We start from the raw sequence: 27121 nt of genomic DNA on the forward strand, positions 1-27121 counted from the left end.
CGCAATATTGCAAATGGAATTGCCTATGTATAACATATAAGGAGTTTATAAATATATTTATTTTTGAGATTCGAGTCTTAGAATTAGATAGATAATAAGTTATTATCTGTTATTATCAGGGGTGGCTCCAGGGATGGCCCCCCGGTCTATATTTAAAAAAAATTGTTTATTTTTGATAAAAATTATAAGCTAAAAACATATAATACCATCGACTATCACAGACACGTACAAATATGTACATTTGACAGTATGTACGTGCTATCTATATTATGTATATTATGAAAAACCTATAATCATAAGAAAAATTAAAACTAAGCCCCCCCCCCTAACCAAGTCTCTGGAGCTGTACCTAGTTAATATTAATAACAATTATAACAAGCATCGTATTTATTTTATTTTAGATTCTGAACAGAGTGATGAATGTATTGATTTTACAATGATGTGTATTTTTTTTCATTTTTGTGTCTGTCATCACGTTTTGTAGTAGTAATAATGCTTTGATTTTTATTTATTTACTTCAGTCCCTCTTTGTAAAGGAAATTGAATCTAGTTGGTACTTTGGGGGGTCAATAGTAAAAAATTTCCAGTTGTTTTCAAATGCGTCAAAATGGAAAAAAGGGATTTTTATGCATAACCACTTTTCGGCAAAATCAATTTTTTTGATTTTGCTATAACCATTGATTTAATAATATTCTAAAATCAATGCTGTAACTAAAAAACGAATCATTGTACATACTTGAATTTTTTACCAAATGTTTATATTAATTTTATCTATTTACGATTAAATTTTCAAAATATTTAGAATTTTGTTTAACTATATACAAACCGTTAAAATTTTTGATTTTTCTAAATTTTTTTTCTTGAAATACCGATAAAAAAAATTTGGGTTGCTAAAAAATCATTAAAATTTAGTACAAAGTTTATTATAAGTTGTTCTTATTGTAGTAAAAAAAAAAATCAAAAACCGTTAATCACAATTTTTGTATACAAGCATTTAAAATTCAAATGTTTGAAAAATATATCAAAATCGCGAAAATTTGCAAGGAATTTTGAAGTTGAAAATTCATAAAATTGTTGTAATTTATATCTAAAGCTAAAAAACCCAACACCAGATTCTCCACAACTTTTTATTCAAATGACTGTAAAAAAAAACTTCAGCTTTGTGTCAATTTGAGACATGAGTTAATAGGCTCATACTTATATTAACTATTATTTTCTTTAGCGACGAGTGTAAAAAATTTAAAAACATATTAAGATATTATTAAATAAATTCAGAACTTGTCTTATGACTTAAATCATTGTTTTAATATTATTAAGTTACATAATGTACTTAAGAAATTAATTTACGAATTAAAATCACTTTTTTTTATCTATTTTTGGTAGTCACTATACATGTTCCATATATATAAGTACCTATATCTACTTTATAATTATCGTTATTTATTATTCAATAATCAAACCTAGTTTCGTGTAGTTTTGACATATTGAATATGTGAACATCATGTGTGTAACAAATTTCACTAATATTTCTCATATATTTTTTGCTATATATACTTGTATTGAATACATGATAATGTGAACTTTAAATTTAAGTTATCAGTGTAGAGACTATACTATATATCAAGAACCTAATGAGAACCAAACAGTTTTATAAATTATCGGTAACAGTTGATCTTTTATTGAACTGTAATAAGTTAATACATTTAATTTTACACTTTGAATGCGCTAAATGATCTCCCGAACATATTGTGATTCAAATTATTTCAATATATATCATGGATAGAGATTTTAAACAGTTTAAACCGATAATAAAAATAATATTTTCAAAAACATAATTTGTTGCGATGGGTTAGCAAATATTATTAATATTAGATCATTTTTTTGGGCAGTAAAAATGCTTTTTTGAAAAAGAACAACTTTTAAACAACATTGTGTGTGGTTTCTGGTAGCAAATTGGATCTAGTTGGTACTTTGGGACGTCAAAATAAAAAAAAATCTCAGTATTTTTCAAAACAACTGTGAAAAAAATACTCAAGGAAAAATGTCTACGCAAAACCAGTAATTGACAAAGTAAATTATTTTTGGTTTAACTTAAGAATGAATAGCCCTAGATATTAAAAATATATTTTCAAAATATTTATCATATAAGTCTATATACATAATATTATTAAAATTAATACTATTCATAACATTTTTTTTTAGCTCTTAGCTACGATCAAATAAATTATATAGTATATAATTAAAAACTAAGACCATTTTTAGAGTTTATATAATATCTGAATCTGAAATTAAATAACGATATGCGAAAATTTGAGATCTTCATTTTTAAGTTTAGTCATTAAAAGAATACTTTAAACTTTAAAGTATAACTCTCCAACTGCTTCCGCATGGTTGCTAATGCTAAAGCACATCACAAATAATGTACTGCATAATGAGTAATAACTTCCAAATACCCACCTAAGGCTAACAACTATCACGTATTACATATGCCTATATACACTCCAAATAGGAATTATGAAACACCATTAAATCACTCTCATCGTTATCGCTAAACTTCATTCCAATACTCTTCTAGACAATCCAGCCAGATGTCTGAAATGCGAATGGCTCAGAGCTTTTTTCAATACTTACCATATACCAAAATTACCATTATCATTCACGTCTAAGAATCTTCAATGTGAAACCTAACAACTAATTACTAATAAGTCACGCTATACCTAGTTTATGTGTTATGTCACACTCACAGTTACTATTATTTATACGATTATACGTTACATATAAATTATTACTTTGCACGTGTGTACCTACTTATGTATAAAAAAATACATTAAAAATATTTTACAAAAATGAGTTCAATCCTAAAGGCTAAAATTAATAAAAATGTATTAAGAATAAGTTCAATGAATAACTTAAGTTTAAAAACAAAATTAGCACACTAATATAATTATTAATTCATTGAGAGGACGTTACATCCGCATGTGTTATCTCTATCCTACTAATGTAGATCATAGCAAATTTGCGTTCAGCAGATTCAATGTTATGCTGTTAGCTTTAATATTTTAACATTTTAATTTTTAAGCGAATTACGAGCATTTTAAAGTTTTAATATTTTACATAACTATAACTCACTTAAAAATTAAAATATCAATAAAATCCGTATGAGATGCCCTAGATGATATTATTACCTTTAAATTTGATAATAGGTAAATTTACTCTAATATTAAAGCTAACATCACTAAATCTGTCTGCTGAACGCAAATAGAACTACATTAGTAAGATAGAGATAACACATGCGGGTATAACGTTCTCTAAAAGCACGTAGATTATGATAGCCATGGCCTAAAAAATAAGTTATTTAATCGTCGATATTTTCGAGTACTTACCTACCTAAGTGACTAATTGAAATTTACATTAAATATTCAATCTGGAATTCTCAATTAAACTTACATGGTTGCGCCCGTCGCCCACAGATAAACCACGTTTATATAAAAATAAGTAATAATTAATTTGTGAACAAAAATTAATACATTTTTTTAATTTGCTCATACGTTACATCCTTATAGGACCAAATGGCAAAGATACTAAAACAGTACAAAACTGTAGTGCGTAGTGTGCGTACTCTTGTAGATACTACAAATTTGGTCGTTTACTCTGTTTTATAACGCGACTGCCGCTGGAATTCGGTGTTATTTCACTAATTGTTTATAGTTAGAACCAGACAACCAATCCTTATTTTTTGTAAATTTTTCTACTACACACTACGATTTTTTTTTTAGCATATCTAGACAAATATCTTTTAAGGGTTTTAACTACTAACTAGTAAACATAAACTTTTTTTCGTCTATTTCATATTTGCCATTTGCTACAGTACACTGTGTATGCTAGTTGCTACTACACATGAAAATAGGTACTGACCATGACAAAATATAAACAAGGTGTACTGACTACTGTACTGGTGTCTGGTTAGAACTACGGTTATTATTTATCAATTTACCATCTTTAATTATGGTTCGAACCACGAGGTTGGAACAAGTAAACTGTGCAACAAAGGCAGACATTAAGTCTTGGACTTTATTTAGTTAGGTGGTGACGTTTCTACTTCGTTTATGATAAAATACTATGTGATAAGTACTGATAACCGAACAGTGTATTAATTAATAAATGATAATTTATTTGTCAAACAATATTTTAAAATTATATTGAAAGTTATCTAGTTATTCCTTCTCTCTATGGTTTTAATTATTTGTTAATTTTACATTTATATTTCAAGTTTTTAATAGTTAATATACCAAACATTTGAATATTATTTTGTGTAACTATTATGAGTAAAAACGTGATTTGAGCAAAAAAATATAATATTTAACTTTTAAGGTAATTTAAATACGATATAGTTACCTATTTAAAAAATTTTTTAGTTATATTATTAATGTAGAGCAGTATTTATCCAAAAACTAAAATCATAAAAAGAATTTAAGGATTAATCTAATATAGATAGCTATAACAGTAATATAACAGTTAACGTTACTAAAAAGTTATGATTCAATGACATCATAACTAAGCTATGAATTTTTATATAGAATATTATTTGTTTTACTTGTATTATAATAAACATAATATTTTCTTAGTCTTAATAACTAAGCATACCAATTAGTTCTATACTCAAAAATTGTATCATGAACAGCTTTTATTACAAAAATTATAAAAATTACAAATTGTTGATTATGTATAGTAAAAAAAAAAAATAGAATTATTTTTCATAGATTTAGAAATTTAGAATACAGAACCATAGGTTAAAGATGTAAATATGTAGTTAAATTATATATAAATATATTAATACACACAAATGTCTATATTTTTGTTATATATTCTTGAAAAATATTTAATGATGATTGATGTAATAATATATAAGATTATTCACCAAACATCATCAGAACTTACACTTAAGAATCTAATCATTTAAATTTATATAAAGATACACTAATCTGCTTAATAATTTATAATAAAGAGAGGATTTGTAATTTGAAGTAGACATTTGTAACATAACACAAAACTCCTTAAATAATAAATAGTATAAAACAGTTTCCTAATCTATTGGCAATTGCTCATAACGCGAAATCGCCAATAGGTTGTAATCCAATTTTTCAGATGAGTCACAATCCATATTCTAAGACACCAATGTCCAACCTTTTGTAAAGACTGACCCACATATATTTTAATAATAATATATAACAATTGAATGTATAATTAATTGATGATTTTGAAATTGAATCGCATTAATATCTACTATGGGTTGGACATCTCTGTTTTAAGATTAAATTATATAAATATACAGGATACTAGGCTGTGATTTTTATTCTAAATTATTTTAATATATTCAAAACTTGAAAATTTTAATCGAAATATTATTTATGATGAAGTGACATTTTTAAAAGGTAAATTTAGTTTATTTGTAATTCATTCATGATAACTTTTTTAATATTTATAAATATATAGTTTTAACATTCCAAACATTTTTCTTTCTTAATATATTTAGTATAAAAAGATATGAAATACTTTAACTAATCAAAATATACTAAATATCTATAATTGTGTTATTAAAAAATAATATATTTCATACAATATATGAGTAGAACTTGTATGGCTTAAAAACCAGTTTGATAGATTGTATATGATATTACAGCAAGAAATAATAAAAGTATAACAATAATATTAAACACTTATTTTTTATTGATGTCTTACAGAATACAGAAAAAGGGCTAATAGTGGGCTATAACATAAACAAAATTGGAAAACATTGGTATAAAATATCAAAGTTTAAAATTGTAATTTGATTTTAAGCAGTGGTAGCTCAAATCTTCAAAACTAGGAGCAAGCTTCATAAGCTACCAGTGGTAACGCCAGGATTTTTTTCTAGATAGGGGCCAATGGGAGGTCAACAATTATAAGGAAGGGCCACAAAAAATTAAAAATAAGCTTATTATAATATCTAAGGTTAGGCTAGTGGTAGGGTCAGGCATTTTTAAGTAGGGCCATGGCCCTTCCTTGCCCGTTCCTGGCGCCGCCACTGTAAGCTACCCACCTACCCACCAATTAAATTTACTAGGATCAATGTAATATTTTTAGTACTCCTAACATTTTTCATGTACTTTTACAATTAATTATAGATAAATTTATTTTAACTTAAATGAGAAATCTTCTGTTATGATTAAATCTAACCAACTCTTTAGAAAAAATGAATAATATTGATTAATTAATATTTTATACTTTATAATATGTCATAAATCATAATTTAAAACATGTGAGAAAATGGGTACCACTATGTTATAACATATATTTAGATTAATTTTCACATTGGTTCAGCATACCATCCATACTAGATACACACCCATCCATTTTCAGGTCAGGAGCTCCTAGCATTTTTATAACAAGTCAATTCTGATTTTAAGTATAGGTATCAACAAATTCTAAAAAACCATAATTCAAATGAAAACATTATTTAAGGATAATAGAATATTTGGTGAATTATCTCGTTTAATATTATAATGTATACTATTTTTCTATGTGTAAATGCCATTCTAATAATAATCTTAAAATAATTTATCATATTTCATAGAATGGTTCTGCCTGTTAATTCCATGTCAGATTCATTAGACGATACCAGTGAAGGTGTTGGACTGGGTTGCTGTTTAGTATTGTTTACAGAATGGAAACAAATTCTTGACTTTATTGATGAACTACCAGAAATCTATTCAAATGAGAGTCAAAGTGAAAATTCATATGAAAAATTCAAATATATACTTACACAGTACACAGAGCAACCTCATCTAATTGATCCATATTTGTGTGAAATATTGGGAAAAATATTATCCATTGTACGTGATACTTTAAAACCATCACTGCTAAAGCATAAGGCATTTCGTTATTTGTTCTTAGTAGTTAGTGTCAGAGGTTATAAAGTTGTTTTGCAAAATTTACCACATGAGGTAAGTTTACAAGCATTGAAGAACAATATATCGTATAAAAATATTAGTAATTTTGATATGTTTTAGGTTTCCGATTTAGAAAAAGTTTTAAAAATGTTAGAAGAACAAAATGAATCTGATCATGATTCTTGGGAAACTCGTTATTGTCTTTTGTTATGGCTATCCATTATTGTTATTATACCATTTGACATGCGTAAACTAGATGGAACTTTGCATATGGAGCGTAAAACTACCTTACAAAGGTTTTTAAAAATATATATTTAGAATTACTAAATACTCTGTTTAATATAAATAATTTTGGTGGCCTGTCTTATAGTGGGTTTAATTTAAATTGCCAATATTTCTTCTTATAATATAAATAATTTTATATATTAATCCAAACTTATTTTCAAAATATAGATTAGTCGATGTGGTCATGACATATTTAAGTTCTGGTGATGCTTGTAGAGATATGGCTACAGTTTTAGCAACTCGTCTATTTACTCGATCAGATGTTAAGGAATCCCATCTTCCAATTTTTTTGGATTGGGTTAAACTGGTAATTGTTTAAAAACCATTTAATTAAAATATGTTCCTAGTATATCTATTAAAATGTGTATATATTTAGAAAATATCAGATGAAAAAGCAACTCGATGGGAAAGGCTTGGTGCAATGAGTAGCATTGCTGCTATTTTTAAAACTGCTAGACGAGAAGATGCTAAAAAATTTGTAGAAGAAATTTTTGAATGCCTAAAACTATCAAAATGTAAAAGTGATACTTTAAGATTGACAAGAAAATATTATATGAAAATTGTACAAAGAGCTGGTTGGTGTTTTATTATTTTTACACTTGATAAAATGTATAAAATTATCAACTGATTTTTTAAAGGTTTAACATTATTAAAAGTACGAATCGCAGCATGGCGTTACGATCGTGGTACTAGGTCATTAGAACAGAATTTATTAAGTACAGAACCACATCACATTGAAACCAAATATGTTCAAATTGCTGAAGAAGATGATGATGAAATTCCTTTACTCTTAGAAGACATTATCCAAGAATTAATAGAAGGATTGAAAGATACTGATATTATTGTTAGGTAAGCTTAATCATTGCTAATTTAATAATTTTAAAATTTGTATTAAAAAGTATATATATATTTTTTTTGTTTAGATACTCAGCTGCTAAAGGAGTAGGTCGAATTACTGGCCGTTTATCAAAGACATATGGAAATGAAGTAGTAAATGCTGTGTTAAGTATGTTGAGTCCTGAAGAAAATGATAATGCATGGCATGGAGGATGTTTAGCGCTTGCTGAATTGGGTATGTTTAAACATAACATTATTAATTATAAAAATATAATTGTTTAATTATTTTTAAGGTCGGCGTGGTTTACTTCTCAGTGAAAATTTACCTCTCGTTGTACCTGCTGTTATTAAAGCTTTGGTGTATGATGAACCTAAGGGTTATACATCAGTTGGATCACATATTAGAGATGCTGCATGTTATGTTTGTTGGTCTTTTGCAAGAGCATTTAGTACCAATGACATTCAGCCATATGTTGAAGAAATCGCTGGCGCATTATTAGCAGTTGCTTGCTATGACAGGGAGGTAATGTAAAATATATTAATGATTTATTATTGTATATTGTATAATATATAATGGTTGTTGATAACTATTTATAACTGTTTATTTATAATTTAGTTGACTTGTCGTAGAGCAGCTTCAGCAGCATTTCAAGAGAATGTTGGCCGTCAAGGTAAATTTCCACATGGAATTGATATTGTAACAGCAGCTGATTATTTTTCAGTCGGTATGCGTAATAATGCTTATTTAGAAGTAAGCATTTTTATTGCTCAGTACAAAGAGTATGATAAACTATTGATCAAACATCTATTAGAAAAGAAAATTGTACATTGGGACACATCAATTCGTGAATTGGCTGCAATGGTATGTATGAAGTATTTTTTTCAACACAAAATGGTATAAAATACATATGTGTATTCTTAGGCTTTAGGAAGACTTGTAGAATTGAAACCATCAACAGCTAAAGAATCAATTTTCCCAGAATTGCTGTTATTAACAGAAACATCAAACATTAACAAGCGACATGGAGGTGTTATGGCTATTGGAGAAGTATTGAATGGAATATCTAAGACCCTTGATCCTAATGTTGAATTAGGAGAAGAACTGTTAGAGAAAATAATTAATCTTGTTCTCAATTTAAAAAATCATGGAAAATTGAAAGGCATCAGTAGTGAATTAGTAAAAATGGCATGTTGTCACCTTATTAAACTCATATCTACAAGTAACATAATTGTTAAAGACAAACAAATCATAGGTATGGTTCATTTAAATAGTTGTCAGTTAAAATAGACATAGCTTAGCTATTAAAGAATTAATATTATTAATCCCTTATATGTTATTTTAGATGAATGGAGATTATTGTTGGAAGATTGTTTGTCAAATGAAATGTTAGATTTACGAAACAAGGCTGCACAAGCTATTTGCCCTTTATTTGAAAAATATTACACCCCTGATTCATTTGATACTGGTATTATAATCAATGCATATGTACAAAAATTGTCTTCAAATCATATGATGGAACGTATTGGTTATAGCCTAGCATTGGGTTCATTACCTTCTTCATTTATGAATAATTATATCGCATTGATACTGAAAAGTCTCATAGACTGTACTAAAATAACTCGACTAACAACCAAATGGGCTGAATCTCGAAAAGATGCTGTAATTGCTATAACAAAAATTTGGTCCAAACTGATTTCGATACCTAGTGAGTTCCAATCAATTTTTTATTTTTATGATAATAAATTCAATATTTTTATAGTTTTGTGTACTTTACAGGCTATGTGAATAATTGTATAAAACATTCAAGTGCAGTGTTACGTTGTTTATTAGACTGTGCTTTAGAGTATACTATGGATCATCGAGGTGATGTTGGTGTTTGGGTAAGAGAAGCCGCGATCAATAGTTTAGAGGTACTAGCATTTACTATTTTATATTTTATTTAAAGTATGTATTACAATGTTGTTACTTATTAATTTACAATTATTTACATAAGGTAGTAGTATTGGATTTGAGTGATATTCAGCCAAACATACTAGATGAAAATACAATGAATCAAATTATGTGTGCTCTAATAAGACAAGGTGTTGATCGAATAGATAAAATTCGAGGACTTTCATGCATGGTCATAACAAAGTTACTGCATAGGTTAGAAAGAAAATATTTATAATTATATTATTAAATTAAACATAACTCCAAATGTTTTATAGGAAAAAAAATATTGTTCCAAATATTGCTCATCGAAACGAACTTGAAAAATTATTTAGAAAAAAAGATTCATTCAATTGGTTCACAGAATCTGACTCTTTTTCTGTAATGGTGAAATTTTTAAGTATGCCTGAATACAAGTACCCTGTGTTGGTTGGTCTATTAGTTTGTATTGGCGGTGTTTCAGAAAGCCTAGTAAATGTTTTATATTTTTCATATCACATTTTCATCTCATTAATACATTGTATGTTTATTTATTAAGGTGAAAGAAGCTTGTCTCAATTTCTCTAAGCACATGAAATCTATTACTGATGACGAATTTGAAAATTTATGCAATGACATTATTGCTGTATGGGGTGGTAAAGTGGCTGAAGTTGATGCTGATGAACGAATTCATCAGTGTATATTAATGTCTATTGAACGACTGGCTACAGCTGGAGCATTTAAAGATCAATTTGAACGTAATGAATCTGAATTTGCTGCTAATATATTAACACTTGTAAAAAAAGAAGCTATTTCATCTAAAGGAGGCTCTACAAAATTAACATCATGTGTTGAATTGCTTTGTCATATAGTACAGGTAATAAGTATTTCATATTCCTTATTGACAATTGGTTAAATACTTATTTATTTTAGGTTCCTGGACAAGTTGGAATTCGCTCAATGACCCAACTATCAATATTTTTAGCACATAGATTTGCCTGGTTACGAAAAGTGGTAGCAGCTCGGCTAGTAGAAGTTTTAATTGTGTATTCAGATAGGTTTGGTGTATCAGATGAAAATATAAACAAAGTTGTAGAATTACTTGAAGAATTTGATTGGCAAGATTCTAGCGTAGAAAAAGTAAGAACAGAGCGTAATAAAATTTGCGGTCTTCTAAATGTACCCATTCCAAAGGTTGTTGTAAAAACTAATAATTTGCACTGATAGTTCTATGTATGAATTTATTTTTTTATTATTTATACTAACTAAATTAACTTCTGTGATGTAATACTTTATTTTTTGTATTTTTTTAATTTTTGTTATCCACCTTTAACTGATAATATTTTTCACTATGTTAGAATATAAATAAGTGCTTACATTATATTTTAAAGTAATTACTACTATATTATAATTGTTAATCATTACTATTATTAAATATTAATATTAGATTGGTTCATTTTATTAATCAAAACAGTATCTTCCAGTGATTCAGTCTGTATAGAATTACTGATGTCTCTAGTTATTGAATTCTGATTAATGACATCTGGTTTTTGCTGTGTAATTAGCAAACCTTTACTTTCAAGGTAACATTTGGCTTTATCAATAGCCTCCTGGGTAAACTTATCCTTATTTTCAATCATATAATTATATGTCCATAGGTCTAACTCAACAATTATAAAAACTGATCCTCTTACATGTAATTCTGCACCTAAAAACAGATATGATTATAATTTATGATCATAATAGTTTTAATTTTACATTGTTCATAAAAACTATTTTCACATTTAAATAAATTAATAATAATTATATACATGTTATATAATAATATTATGCAAATATAAATATAATGCAGCTCATTTAATAAATATAATTATAAAATATTTACCAATAGCAAAATCTTTAGTTCCATAAAACTGATCTTCATCTATATTAGTGCCTGGTTTCCGTAACCTTGTAGATGACATGAATCGTCCTTTAATGAATCCACTATTCTTACTAGCCAATTCAACTACAGTCATTTTATGATTGCCAAGGCAATATTCCATGATGAAATCACGAAGATTATCTACTTCATACACTGGTACCATCTTCAATTTATACCTAAGTTTTTTACTAGCATTTAGTACATAAGTAACAAAATCCAATGTTTTAGGGGCTTTAGGTATCAGTGATAAACAATTCTGCCGTGTATCATCTGGATCACCAATTCCTGTGTGAGGTGGTATTACCTATCAATTCATATAGATCAAAATATATTACTAAGATAGTAAAATACTTTGTGTAATTTTTAGTATAATTACCAATTTAGATACAGTTGGAAAGTTATCTTTTGGGTTAAAGACTTCTATAGAATGAGGTTGAATGATTTGCAAAATGTCTTTATAGTAGTTTCTAGTAAATGGATCACAGTCGTAAAGTAAAAATCTATAATTAGGTTTAAATTGTTTAAATTTGAGATTTTGAACATAGTTCAATAGTCATTGACATGTATACCTACGACCCATCACAAAAATAGTATTTCCTATGATAAAATCTTTTGGTTGATAATATTCTTCACATTCTTTGTTTCCAGGTTCCAAATAAATTGATGGAAAATTTGCTAAATATTAAAATAAAATTATTAAAAATTCTAATTATTAAATATAATAATTAAAATAATCTTGCAATCAAATACCTATTACAAATTATTATTATAAGTAACTTAATAATACATTTTACTTTTACTTTAATAAGAACCTGCATTTATTACATATTCAACTGTTTTTATTTATATAATTTTTGCGTGAAATTATTCTACTATATACTTCACAGCTTCACTAAAGATTTGATTAAAAAATATAAAGAAACAAAATAAATTTAAAGTGAGGAATACATAGGTACTTAATTTTATTTAATTATTAGATAAAATTTTTATAAGAGTATAGTTTTTATCATAAAGTATAATTCGTTCAGAAAAGTTTTATTTATTATTATAAAAGTATACGGTAGCGGTGTTGTATGCTATCTATGCAATAAATACTACTAAGTATACCTAATTTTGATTATAATTCGAGAAAAGATCAGTATAGTATACTTACGCGGTAAGTTTGACCAATCCTTTGGTAATCTAATTTTGCCTAAGAACAAAGGGAAAGAGTTTTGTCCACATGTATTTCCCGTTTTTCTTGATTCGTAGATTTCTACACGGTCATAAGCCATAAAATACAAAAGTACAAAGAACTTCCATTCTGCAGGTTCAGATCCTTCATCGAGCCACGCCGTGTAAAATCTTTTAAGTATAGAATATACATTTAGTTAATATATTAGATATGTAAATAACATAGGTATCTATACACTAAACATATGTAGAATTCATTTATATTATATTGTAAAAATATTTATCAATTTTTCTCAAGATAATTTCTTTGACACGTCATTTTTGGGGGATGGGTGTATGATTTGCATTCACGTCTATTTTTATAACCACTTGAGGTCAAATACCTACCTAAAATAAAAACGTTGATATGACCATGTGAGTTTTAAATCTGATACTGAATTATAGTTTTTCGAATTTTTTTTACTAATACATTTTTGTTGTCCAACGATTAACCAACTTTCAAAATTTTGTTTTTAAATATTTCATGTACTTAAGTACTTAATAGGTACGGATTTATGTGATTTCAACGCATAAATTTGTACACCTCATTCTATTAGTAAAATTTGTTTATTTTAAAATATTGGAAATATATAATATATATTTATTATTTTTCAACTAGGCATTTAATACTTATAGGTTTAAGTTACAAAATTACAAGTGAACAACTTATGTATAAATAAAATAGGTACCTTTCGTCTAAAAACAAAACACCGATTATTACACATGATTGTATAACAAAAGGTACCTGTACCCATAGACCTTATACTACTTAGTATACCTGTACCCAAGGTAGGTATTTGGCTTATAGTCATAGTGCCACTTATCAAAAAAATCTTAAAATATGCTCTGATATAAATAAATATTTATATATGCAAATTTCGTGTACGACGGTTAGGTATACGTCCGCGATGTACTTCAAAACTACTCAACAGATTTTGATGAAATTATGATCAATATGTGTGATTTGGTCTCCATCATAAGATAGGATAGTTTTTATCTCAATTAATGACCTCAATTTTTTTTTTTTTACAAATTAAATATTTATTATATTTTAAGGGCTATACAATTATTTTTAATGAATGAAATATAATCTATATTATCCAAAATACAAATAATCGACTTGCTGAGTTTTTTTTAATCGGTTATTATCTTTATTAGGTATTAAAACAAAAAAATAAACAATCTTAAATATGAAAATGGTTGATTGTTTCTTTACCATAAAAAAATGCTAAAATGCTGATGTTAAATCTTAAATGGTTAAAAACATACAACATTGGGCAGGATAGTTAAGTAAAGTTGATATGTCGAAAATATCATGTATACACCATGTCACCAAATAAGAAAACCAAAAACATTATTTATCCTCACGCTAATTGTTAGCATTAAGCAACCAAAATTAACACGGATGAATTTTGTACGGGTTTAGCTAATACATATATAATATATGTACCTATTTAATAGATGAAGAGTATATCGTAAACATCTTTTGGAGTAAACGAATGTGTCTTCCGTTTGATATAAAATATTACCGTGCACAGGATTCAGAACTGGAGAGTAAAGGTCATTTGAATTTTAAAATTATAATTTTTGCTTTACACAATTTACTTGTGCAATTTGACCGTGATATTATTTTATGCATCTACACTATACATATAACCGTATGCCCATATTTTTAAATACTATTAGACATTAGTAAGTAATAAATACTAAATAATAAGTAATACAGATAATATACCAACCTGAGTACCTTGCCGTCATTCTCCAAAAACTGTTTAAGCTTATCGTCTTCGATCGATCGACTGCCAAACCCAAACTTTAAAGCCAATGCTGTAGACTGTTGTTTCTTCTGCTGAAGTAAATGTTTCCGTCTGGCACTTATGTAAGGGTCGTCGGGCACTGGTCTGTCGACATCGACTTCCACACCCTGGCTCGACAAGAATTGTCTGGTGAATGAGTCACAACTGCACAATTTATACACGACTCCGTAGAAACTAAGTTCCACGCCGTTGTTCAAATCAGACCAATGCCAAGTCCTGTTCTTACGGTGTGGATTCGGTATCTGGCCACGTTTCAACAGACATCCTTGGACATAACCTGCGTTCTAACGGTAATATATAAAATGCGTATATATTAACATCATTAAAAACCTGCAAAGAGAATAATAAGAAAAATTTAAACCTCTACAATGGGTTCCACGACACTTATAGAGTCATCGACCAAAAAATATGTAATTTTAACACGGCGAACTCTATACGACGTATCCACAGCAGATTCAGTTATAGGCTGTTGAGTAAATCCATTAAAGGAGAGACATTTTCCATCAAACATTATGAAATGTGGTTGAACAATTGGTTTCGGCGGATCTTTCGCTTTTCCATAAGTCAATGTTGGATTATATCTGTATATTAAATTATTTAAATAAAATAATTACAACCCAATTTATAGTTATTATATTAATAATTGACTGTAGTGCATAATATCAATAATTATAGCCTATAAGTACTATAATACTACTATCGATGTATAATACTAATACCTATAATAATATAGGCTATTATAGTATTACACTGTCCAACTGTCTAATTGTAAGATGTTATAACTGTAGGTCGTAGGTAAATAAGTACCTATAAATAGTATAATAGACTGTATTCGACCTACTACAGTAGGTTTTTAGAGTTTAACTAACGTAGCCACGTAGCCTGTAGGTATAAGTATACAGATACTAAGGTATCTAATACAAAAGGTCCAAATATAATTTTTTTCAAATAAAAATTCAAGTCTAACCCAACTATAAATATTAACAATATTTACAATTCGCTCAAACTTGTGTTATACTTATAATAGATACCTAACTAAAATAATATCTCCTATATGTTATTGGTTATTTTTCAATTTTACAAAAAAATTATTTTGATAATAACTCATGTATAAACCTATTTAGACCTATAACAATACGGCCTATGTAAATAATTTTCTGTTTTTTGAAACAAAAATTAAAACCTTTAACTTATAACTTTTATAACATTTTAAAATACATGGTTGTATTTGTAGCAATAACCTATTTTTTTTTCAATTAAATAATTGCTATTAAAGAATTTGTTTTAACAACATAACTCTTATATGTTTTAGTCTCTACTCAACAATATACAAATAATAGATAATATATATTCAAGTATATTAAGTTCTATTTTTAAATTAGGCATTACTTTATCAAGTCAGTAGTTACATATATTTAGATTCTGAGCAGAGCGTTGAATGTATTGATTTTACAATGATTTGTGTTTTTTCATGTTTCATCGCTTTTTTGAGCAATACAAATAATTAGATTTTTAAAATTGATGATGGTATTACTGGTATTAGTATTAGTATTATATTATATTATATAGCCCGTGATACTCGCTTCCGGTGAAACTCGGTGTAAGTGAATACCCTAGGACGGAAACACGATTTGGGAGAAATTCTAGTAATCACAGATTAAGTTTTGTGTTAAGGTGGGTCATAATGGTGTTTGCGAAGTTGGTTCCACTGATGTGATAGCTCTCGTTTTGAACGCGAAAAAGTTGAGTTTGAATGTTTAGTCGTTGATCATCAGCCAGTGTCAATCGATACTTGACAATGCAATCCGCCTACAGCCGATTTTCCTACCTCCTAACATCAGAAGTCTGTTGCTGTTTTGTAAATGAAAAGGTTAAAGTGGAATCATTGATATGAGTGTCTATAGTCGTTGGTTATCAACCGGTGTAAATCGATATCCAACAATGCAATCCGCTTACGGCGGATTGTCCTACCTCCTGACGTCGTTAGGCGAACTCTGATTTGTTCGTAAAATATTTAAAGTTGAATCGCGTTTTTGAATGTTAAATACATTATCAAATATCAATAGTAAAAATAAATTTACACGCAACTATACCTACCAGGTAGGCAATCCGACTTCGTCGGATCGCAGATTACATGGGCGCGATTAGTGAAATAAGAACTTTTCTCACAACGCCATTTCGAAATATGTATTATACAAATATATTATATAAATTTTGTCATATTCCCTCAGAAGTCAATAGTCGGGTGTTATTTTGTTCGTAAAAAAGTCAAAGTAAAATCACGTGTTTAAACTTTTAGCAGTCAGCAATCAACGGTGAAAATCAATTTCGATACGCAACTAAACTTATAAAGTAAGTTATCCGACTGCGTCGGATCGTGGACAATGTGGGCACATAGGTGAAATTGCATATGTATTGAATATACAATATTACTAAAAATTGTAACACCGGGAGTATTATTAAAAACAATTTGTAATTTATTTTATTAATTTACAGAAAAAGAAACTATAAACACGGAAGTAACTTTAATTGTGTATTTATCGTATTATATACAATGATAATGTATTTTAATTTGTCTCCAAATGCTTATATCAGCATACATTTACTATGCACATAGTATTATAATTATCAAAATATTTTAACCCTTTCTAAGTTATTAATAGACATTTGGTATTTTTGATTTATTTTAGTTTTGATAAACATTTTTAAGTTCGGTTAATAAAGTCTTTGATATTCTTTTCATTTTCTGGTTATAGTGTCTAAGTACTAAGAAGTGAATACACTATATATATTCAGGACTCAGCTACACTGCTAAAATATATAAAACATGAGTATCGAGTACTAGTACTATATAATGCAATTAATAGGTACTAGAGTAGGTAACTATCTAATAAGTAATGTATAAATATAAATATATATATAAATATTTACTATATTTGTGTAGAGATAACTATACTTTATTATAGGTATATAAGTATATTGTATACAATTCCTATAAATACTAACCCTATGGTACCTAATGTTTTACTGTATAGCATGAAGTCCACGTCTAAAGGGGCTTTTCCAATGCCCAATGACTTGTCTTTTGGAATAGCATATCCGTTTTTCCATCGAAACTGAGAACTTAAATGGTGATCTTTTTTCTGCATAAAATATAACAATAATATAATAATTAGCCAATGGGTAAATAGGAATATATAGATAGGCATTGCGGGTTTCCATCAATTTGTGCATTATTGTTTATAGCCTTATAGGTACTATATACTACTATTTATTAAAATAATAATAATACTTAGAATTAACATTTTATCTGTATAGAATATTATACTTACTGTTATGTCTGTAAAACGAAATCCTGGTATAAAAGGTAGACCGTCCATTTTCTTGATTTTACATAAATGTAATGTACAAGTAATTGCGTGTTCATAGTTCAAGATTTAATCAATAGCGAACTTGGTTACCAAGCGGGGTAAATTGTTAGATATTATAAGCTATAAAAAACAGGTGCAAGTGTAAATAGTATTCTAAAAACAGTAAAAACGCATCATTATATTGATGGTTGGCCGTGGGTCCTAGCACTCCCGCCCCCACCATCGTCAGAGTCGATAAAGAATAATAAATTATGATTATTCTTTTAATTTGGGGGTTTCCGTTTTCCGCCAAAATGACCCACGTCATTAACTTAAAAGCGTTTTGTTGTCATCACGTTTTTGGTATAATTATAAAAGATATAATTTCATCAAATATTTTTTTCATACCATTTTCATCTATATTTAAATAATACCTAATATAAATATTAAGTTTTCACTACTGTTTTTTTAAAATAAAATTATTAGTAATAAATAAGAAAAAACAACATGCGTACAACACACATACGAAATGTCAATTATACGATACTGCATTGTCTACATGTCTACAAAGTACAAGTTACATCACAGACTTATGCGATTCTTATACTTCATTTATACAATTAATTATATAAGTTTTTCTGATGATAAGATAAAGCCTAACACTGGACTTGATTATCGAATATATAAACTTGTACCTTTACTTTTACCTTTACTTACTCTTTAAGTAATGGATGTCTTGCGCGAAAACTTATTTATAGACATTAGAAACCTACTTATTAAGATAAAAATGTGCTGCATAAAAAACAAAAATGTATTATAGTCAAATTTTTTAGTATTATATTATTATACACAACATTTACCAATTTGTAAATATCAAAAATGTCCATTTTTTATACATGTTTACGACAATCACTATAACCGGTTAATTACGTCATTTACAGTAACATATATATATTACGTGTGCTAAGTGTTAACCATGCAAAAATGTATTATCTTTTTTATCTGTTTGGCCAGAAAAGCAGTAATAATTGTTTTATATTACTTTCTTGATTTTTAATCAAGTATAAGTATGGTAATTGAAATGAAAAAAGTCTGAATTTTTACAACTTTAAGAATTTTTGTTAAATAAGAAACTGATAAAATGTAACTCAGTTGTAATGAGTAGGTGGATAATTAAGCTAGCTTTAACATAAAATATTATTGAGAGAGATCCGATATCACACCTAAGTGGTATAACGATTTGAATCCACAAAAACGTCGGCGTAAACAGTCCAAAATTTCTATTTTTTAACTTTTCTCCAAAACAATTATAGCTAAAAAGTTGGTTAATAGCTTATTAAAAATGAATTATCAAGTAGATACAAAATATGAGATTGAAAAATTTCAAAAAAATGATTTAATTTTTCACAGTTAAAATATTTATTCTTAGCTAAATTCTCATTTAACGTGGTAGATTACCGAAACTGGAGAACGGATTTTGTTATTTGGGGTCTTGTTCAGGGACGTACACAAGGGGGTGTTTTGGGTGTTCAAACACCCCCCGAAATATTTGGTTTTTACATGGTTATTTTCTTATTCTATCTTAAGGGGATTCGATACCGTGATTTTCTGTTTTTGTCTAATGCACGCACGACATAGGATTTTAGACGGATCCTTTGCCAATCATACCAATTGATCCAACGAAGCGATAAGAATTCTGAAAACAGATTTGAATTTGTCCTCAAGTCTATTTGAAATCGACTTTCTCACAGCTTTAATATTTTCCTCCAAATTCCTAAAAAAAATATGTTAAAAAAGAGTAATTAAAAATTGCGTATTTCAATCTTTGGGAAAGTTAAAATCAAAAAGTCAAAAATCTGGGAAAGTCAATTTCAAGTAGACTCAACGACAAATTCATATCTGTTTTTAGAATTCTTATCGCTTCGTTGGATCAATTGGTATGATTGGCAAAGAATCCGTCTAAAATCCTGTCACGCGTGCGTTAGACAAAAACAGAAAATCATGGTATCGAATCCCCTCAATGTTAATTGTCATTATTATTATTATACTTTGACAGACAGGTATGATATTACAGGGGCTAGGTAAATTGAGTCCCGGATTTTAAAAGGTATAAGGTAAACTAAGTCCCTAGTTATAATAGGTTTAGTTACCAAAACAGCACATTTTCTTTTTCACTTTTACAGGCTTAGTACTATTTGTTAAGTTAAAAATGTGCTTTTTTTGCTTTTAATATCTAATTTTACTCACAACGTTGTACATAAAAATCACAATTAATTATGTATATAACTGGCGTGGTTAAAAATGTGCTTTCACTAATTGTAAATGATGACGATTTCTAGTTATTGAATCGAATACTGATTTTTTTCAAATTACCTAGTTTCATTGGAAAAATATGTCTGTAGGCTTAAATTGAAAGAAGAACAATTAAATATAAAAAAGATCTCCTCTTAAAAGTATAAAACGAGTACAAAATAATACAAATCCTCGTCAAAATATTAAAATTTTATATTCCATTTACCGTAGGTACTACGTTTTATACATAATATTAATCGTCTATAGAAAATAAAAAAGGCGTTAATTCCTAATATTTACTGGCCGTTAAGAATAATGAACATCACAGTATCATACTATAGCTGGCTAGTAATAAAAAAAAACGTTGCACTCGTCGTCTGGAAGGCATCGGACGAAACCAGAATTTAGTTCATTTGCAATTCAGAGTTCAAACGTCAAACACCACACAAGAGTAAATGGCTGCAGTCTACGAATTAGCCAACATCAATGAAATCGAATACACCAACTCACTGTTGTTATTGATGAAATCATCGGTAATCGTATATTATCATTATCGCAATACAATGATTTTGCGCATTGAAGATACAGCAGTTGACGAACCGTCGACGTACGTAAAAAATTGCAGTTCTTAGTTGAAGCCGTCGGATAGGACGACAGAGAGTAGGTACCCCCGAGAAAGAGGAGGCACGGAGTCTAGCGATGAGTCACCAACGCGCGTTTTCCGGCATCCCGTGATGTGACGAATCACGGGTGTCGCATGCTCGGTTATGGACGTGTTAGACCCTCTGTGCATGGCAGCCAGCCGAACGGCACTCGTCTTTTACAATCGCGCGGTCCGACGGCGATACGGTGGCTGTATCATAATAGCGGTACCGGAGTGGACAACGATGCTACCTTATTAACGGCACCAATAACAGTTATGGCAATCGTTACTAATTTACGAGAGATCGACAATTAATCGTTACGTAACAATGTGACCGACTGCTTGATGGACACGAAACTTATATAACGGCGCTACGTGCTCTGATGTCCTATACCAATAATGTAATACACAATAAAGGATACTACGACGTAGGCTTAAGTACTAGGATAACAATTACCCATATATTATAATAACATGACGCGCAATAAGAATATTACGACGTAGAAATAAACATCTATATGTAATGGGGAGTATCTACACACCTGAGTGGTCGGTAATATGTTAGGCCTAATCGATATGAAGAATAATAATAGGAGAATTAAAAACATCTATTACTTTAACCTTCGGAAATCGAAGATGAACGAACTCAACGATACATTGTAAGCCTATAATCGAAAATATGATTTTGAATTAATCTCGAGTTCTGAGAATCCCGAGCGAGGCTGACCACAGGCGGATGGGCAAGCATCACCGGATATCATATATAAATTAACGTCATATATAGAACGCACGTGCGTTCTGAAATGCGTAATAGCGTGAGAACAAATGACGCACTTAGGATTAGGTCTGAGGATACATGGGTAGTAGATCGGGGGACACTGACTATATAAGGGGGCCCCGGAGAGGACTCCTGCAGACGTGATTTACCAGAGTTAGTCAGTCTACACCAGAAATCTGTCATTTGGACTTACAATATTTTCAATTAATTTAATAAACGACATTTAGAAATATTTCGACACGACCTGTACTTTCGACGACCAGTTGCTGGCCCACTACAACGGTATAGTTAGAGCGAGAATGTACTGCATCGTGCGTATAAAGGTATAACGACAAACAGTATAAAAGTTGGCGGGCGGCGACGGAACAGCCGGCGAAGAAACCGGACAACGATAAAAACATTAAAATCGTATTAAAGTGTTTAACGTCGAGTAAGTTGCCACGAAGTGGGGGCAACTTACACTAGGACGCACGTCAAAATACATTTGTCCCGGTTAGGTTAAAGGTAAACTATAAAGCTGAAAAGATTTGAGAGATGGTGGGGGTAAATTTATTCACAATTCAAAATTACTGGGCCCTTTATATAATATGCCGCTAGTGCTTTTTTCCTTAAATCCGCCACTGTCGGCGACCCTGTTCACCTCCTGTTGAGTCGTTGGCTGTTACATAATTATTTACACATACGAATTATACAGTTCGGTCGGGGATGTACTGATACGTGTATTGACGCAAAAAGTACTTAGCTATTAGCATTGATTATATAGGTACCTATTTATCATGAGTCTGGAGTCATGACAAAATATTTTGTAGTGTCATACATTGTTACCAATGTTGAACCGGAACATGTTGATAATAGGCACCGTCTATTACATGACTGACTATTAATGTGTCAAAGACATAATGGTTAGAACTAAAACTTCATTTTTTGGTTAAAGAATGAAACCAAAAACATAGTGTTACAATTTTGACTAGTGTTATGTATTAAAACAGAATATAGGCCATTAAAACTAAATGCTCTGTATTCCAATTTTTTTCTTGTGCAAATATCAAGCATGTATACATTTGTACATTTCCACCCATAATAATAATAATAATTTTAATTCATGCCCATTTTTATCTACAATAAAGTTTTGTGAAATCATAAATCAATAACCAATTTAAAAAAAAGTATTTTAACTTAATTTTCCAGTAAATTATGGCCATAGTCAACATTAATGGTAACATAATTGTAATTATTATATGCAAAGATTTATCATAAAATTTAAATTTAAAATATCCAACTATTTTAGTGACCTACTAAATGATACTCAAAATCTAGTATACAGTATAACAAATTTATAAACATATTACCATGCATTTAAAAAAAAAATCGGGGCTTGTAATATATTGCACAATAATTATTGAATAGTACATGATTAAATGAATTTTTCATAAAATCATAATAATAAATAAGTAAAATAGTTATAATAACTTTAATTTAATATCAAACAGTTTTTATATTTTTATTTTTAAAAATTCGAACAGTATTATCAGCTCCACCTGACAAAATTAATTTTTGATTTGACCAATCACTGCACATCACTTTCTCTTCATGGCCAGTCAATTCAAATAATGGTACTTTAGGGCTAAAACAAAATTTTTTTTTATGAAAATACTACATATTGCATTATATAATATCATATGTCAAATATATATTGATTAAATTATAACCTTCTAGTATCCCACAATTTCATTTGATTGTCATATCCACCAGAAACAAACTGATATTCTTCTGTTTTAGACCATCTGACAGTGGTCACCCACTGTGTATGTGATGAGTAAGTACCTTTAACTAATGATCCCTCTAAAAATAATCATATGTTAAAAGCCAGTAAATTTTAAATTTAAAAAACATAAATAACAAAAATATTTTACCTTTTGATCTTAGATCATATAATCTAATGTGTCTATCAGATGAACACGTGATTACAGAGCCATTCAAATCTGAGTAATCATGGTTGAAAAATGATTTATTACCAACAATTTCTGTTTTGATTCCACCTATCTCTCCATCCCAATGTTTTATAGTATGATCCCAAGAAGCTGTTATTAGATCAGAGTTATTAATAAACTGAACAGATGATATATTTTCTTTGTGGCCTTTTAATGTCATGATTGGAGGCTGTTAAAATATGTTAAATATATAGGTAATATACACAATATAAATAAATACAAAATATTAAAAAGATACTTACCATAATTTTTGTTTCAGATTTAAGTTTCTTAGCAGGTTTATCAGCAGGCTCATAATTTGGATCTAAATAAGTTATACAAATTCTTAAATTAATAAGAATAATGTTACTATACAATATTTAATGAAACAATTTTAATGTAATAAATATTATATTCTTAACCAAAATCAAACATTTAATTATATAATTATTTATATATTTAAGTTTTTAATTAATACCAATTTGATATATTTTTACTCAAAATCAAATGATCAAGCTCATTAAAAAAATATAAGTTATATTTTTGTTCAAAATTTCACTTAATACTTTATTATATTTTTATGTAAATTAAATATAAACATTTTAAATCTGATTTTACCTGATGACCAAATTTTCAACATAGTGTCCCATCCACCAGTAGCAAATCTAGTCGAATCTGGACTTACACTAATACATTCCACAGATCTTTCATGTCCACGGCCGATTTGTAAACAATTAGTTGTTCCTTTCTTTATATCCCAATCCCAAACTCTAATTGACTGATCCTGAGAACCACTAAAAATAATAAGATACTTAATTAAATAAATTATTAAAATGATCATTATGTATTTAATATCAAATATTCACACAAAAATAATTGCATAGTTGTTAAAGAAATAATAATTATTTACTTTAATTTAGAATAACAATTTTATTGTTTACCTAACAAATGTGGCAGAATCATCTGAAACAGAAATCCATTGTACTGCTTTGACGGGCCCAGTATGTCCTGAGATACCTGTCTTATGTTTTCCTTTGTTTGTCCATATATGAATTGAATTATCATAACATCCTGTTATGATCCTGAAAGAGTTATATACAAATAATTATAAATTTAAAAAAATGATACACTTATGCGTGTTTAAAAATACTTATATAACATACCAAGATCCATTAGAATGTATAGCGGATACCCAATCATCATGTATAAGACAATCCATTGGTTCGGGTGATGGAGTAGCTTCCATGTATTCAACAACCACATTGCTTTCACTAGATACATTTTTGTTTGTCAAATGAATGTCTAAAGGAGTACGCAATAATTCACCATTGACCAAAAAATCAAAATCAACCTTTTTCACGACTCCATTATCATCAGATAATTTATCTAAATAAACCGATCAATCAAATACAATAGAGTGAACCAATTCAAAAACAAAAATCAAATTAAAAAATCTTAAAATAAATGCATTAAACCTTTTAATAATTCGTTAACTAGTTTATTCAAATCTGCACATTGTATTTTTGAATCGACTGCAAAAGGAAATTCTGGTACAGCATAACTGTAAAAGATTATAATTTATATTAATTATGTTTCATAATTATAAATAAATACAAGGTCTTCCGGGGGGGAAGTGACCGGCCGACGTCTAATGAAAGTATACCTAAAATTATGAAGAAATGTCTTTTAAAGAGGGGGTTTAAATCTACAATTATGCAAGATATGAAAACCAAACTTGTAAGGTATTCTAGGTATTATTCACTAAATTAAAACAAAAAAAAAAATACCCACACTAAAAATTGAATTATTTGGAGTAATACAAAATTTATTTTTAAAAATTCCAACTTTTAATAAAAAAATGTTTACATTTTCAAGTTAATAATTATAATTTGCACAATTCTGATTTAATTGCGTATGTTAGTTGATAGAATAATTAAATAGCTTTAAATTAAAAAAAGAATTATGTCAAAATGTTGAAAAATTTTGGAGAAACATAAAAAAATATGTGGTAGGTTTGGTTTTATTTAAAAAAAGTTGATTAGCCCATAACTTAAAAAATAAAAATGTTAGACCCCCTCTTTAAAGGGCATTTCTTCATCATTTTAGGTATACTTTCCTATGACGTCGGCAGATCACTCCCCCTGGAACACATTGTATAAGTAAATATCACAAAACTACGATAATCTATCAAAATAAACTTTACTAATTAGGTAACTACTACTACTTATTTCCTTATTATGAGTTACATTAGAATAATAATTTAAGTAGTAAAAACTTACATTTCTTGTTTTGTAATGAATTTTATTTGAATTTGAGATCCTAAATCGACCTTCTTTTTTGAGCGGTCCATGACTATGAAAGCACTTTCGAAATTTAACTTAATAAAATGTTGAAAGTTGAAAGCAGATACTCCACTTTCTTCCAAATATCGAGTCGTCCAGTAATCGACTAAAATTTTTCGAAAATGATAAACAAAACACGTGCTAATCATTCAAACAATCGGGGCAATCGGGCTGTGCTCAGTGTTATCCTGCAACCAATAACCATGATTACCAACAATGGAAAACTAAAATTTACAGATACATAAAACAAGTTATGATTCTATATACAGATTTCTATAATAATTTCTATAATTTAATTATTATACATATCTGTGATTCTATATGGCATCTATTTTGCTGTTACCTTAACTCAAGATCTATCTAGATCTTTATAGATCTGTGCTTATATACAACTATCACAGAATAGAACATATTTATGCTATATAGAACCTTGAATGCTTGAATGCTGCAGGGTTGATGCGTAAGTCATGTGTTCATAGGTAATTCATATTTCATAAGATATCTACCAACTCTTGAATAGTTGAATAGTGTCTGGGTTTGGTCATTTGGTGGACGACAACAATGACCTATTTTTTTGTACACGCTATACACAATATGCTTGTGATAGGAGAAATGTATAATTCTTTGCTCCGCTTATCGGGATTCAGTTGAACACTAATTAACGAAATTAGGTGAAAAATAATACATAATTTTAAGATTTGAATATTTGAATAAGTATAAAGTTACATAATTCTTTATTTAAACAAATATTTCATTGTTTTATTTTTATTTCTTATTAAGTTTAACATTGACCCCGCACTTGTGGTATTCGGAAAAAAAGAAGCCCTGGAAAA

At 28.5% G+C, this 27121-nt stretch overlaps 3 protein-coding genes across 4 annotated transcripts; 1 reads left to right on the forward strand and 2 right to left on the reverse strand.

The window, feature by feature from the left end:
* The first annotated feature begins 4199 nt into the window (after positions 1-4199).
* LOC113551927 (tubulin-specific chaperone D) lies at positions 4200-11281 on the forward strand. The gene is made up of 16 exons (XM_026954507.1): positions 4200-4371; positions 6614-6983; positions 7050-7225; positions 7383-7521; positions 7591-7789; positions 7853-8063; positions 8138-8286; positions 8345-8574; positions 8668-8913; positions 8974-9304; positions 9395-9757; positions 9829-9962; positions 10046-10197; positions 10260-10452; positions 10520-10837; positions 10894-11281. Exons 2-16 carry the CDS (start codon positions 6615-6617, stop codon positions 11182-11184), a joined length of 3501 nt encoding a protein of 1166 aa, XP_026810308.1. The 5' UTR covers positions 4200-4371; position 6614; the 3' UTR covers positions 11185-11281.
* Positions 11282-11334: 53 nt separating this feature from the next.
* On the reverse strand, positions 11335-18294 carry LOC113554067 (EF-hand domain-containing protein 1-like). 2 transcript variants are annotated; one of them, XM_026957744.1, is made up of 9 exons: positions 18246-18294; positions 17920-18056; positions 15275-15494; positions 14836-15197; positions 13038-13228; positions 12454-12559; positions 12261-12351; positions 11846-12188; positions 11335-11668 (listed from the first exon to the last, which is right to left on the reverse strand). In XM_026957744.1, the coding sequence occupies exons 1-9, from the start codon at positions 18291-18293 to the stop codon at positions 11391-11393; spliced, it is 1776 nt and encodes a 591-aa protein (XP_026813545.1). In that variant the 5' UTR covers position 18294; the 3' UTR covers positions 11335-11390. The 2 variants fall into 2 exon arrangements, with proteins under 2 accessions (XP_026813545.1, XP_026813544.1); XM_026957743.1 differs by having other exon boundaries at positions 12261-12384.
* A 5134-nt stretch (positions 18295-23428) lies between these two features.
* On the reverse strand, positions 23429-26408 carry LOC113553531 (ribosome biogenesis protein WDR12 homolog). The gene is made up of 9 exons (XM_026956898.1): positions 26226-26408; positions 25422-25507; positions 25110-25332; positions 24888-25028; positions 24565-24740; positions 24210-24271; positions 23890-24136; positions 23686-23818; positions 23429-23600 (listed from the first exon to the last, which is right to left on the reverse strand). Exons 1-9 carry the CDS (start codon positions 26294-26296, stop codon positions 23459-23461), a joined length of 1281 nt encoding a protein of 426 aa, XP_026812699.1. The 5' UTR covers positions 26297-26408; the 3' UTR covers positions 23429-23458.
* Positions 26409-27121: the final 713 nt, after the last annotated feature.

Source organism: Rhopalosiphum maidis, chromosome 2, assembly GCF_003676215.2.
Source record: "Rhopalosiphum maidis isolate BTI-1 chromosome 2, ASM367621v3, whole genome shotgun sequence".
NCBI classification, from domain to species: Eukaryota; Metazoa; Arthropoda; class Insecta; order Hemiptera; family Aphididae; genus Rhopalosiphum; species Rhopalosiphum maidis.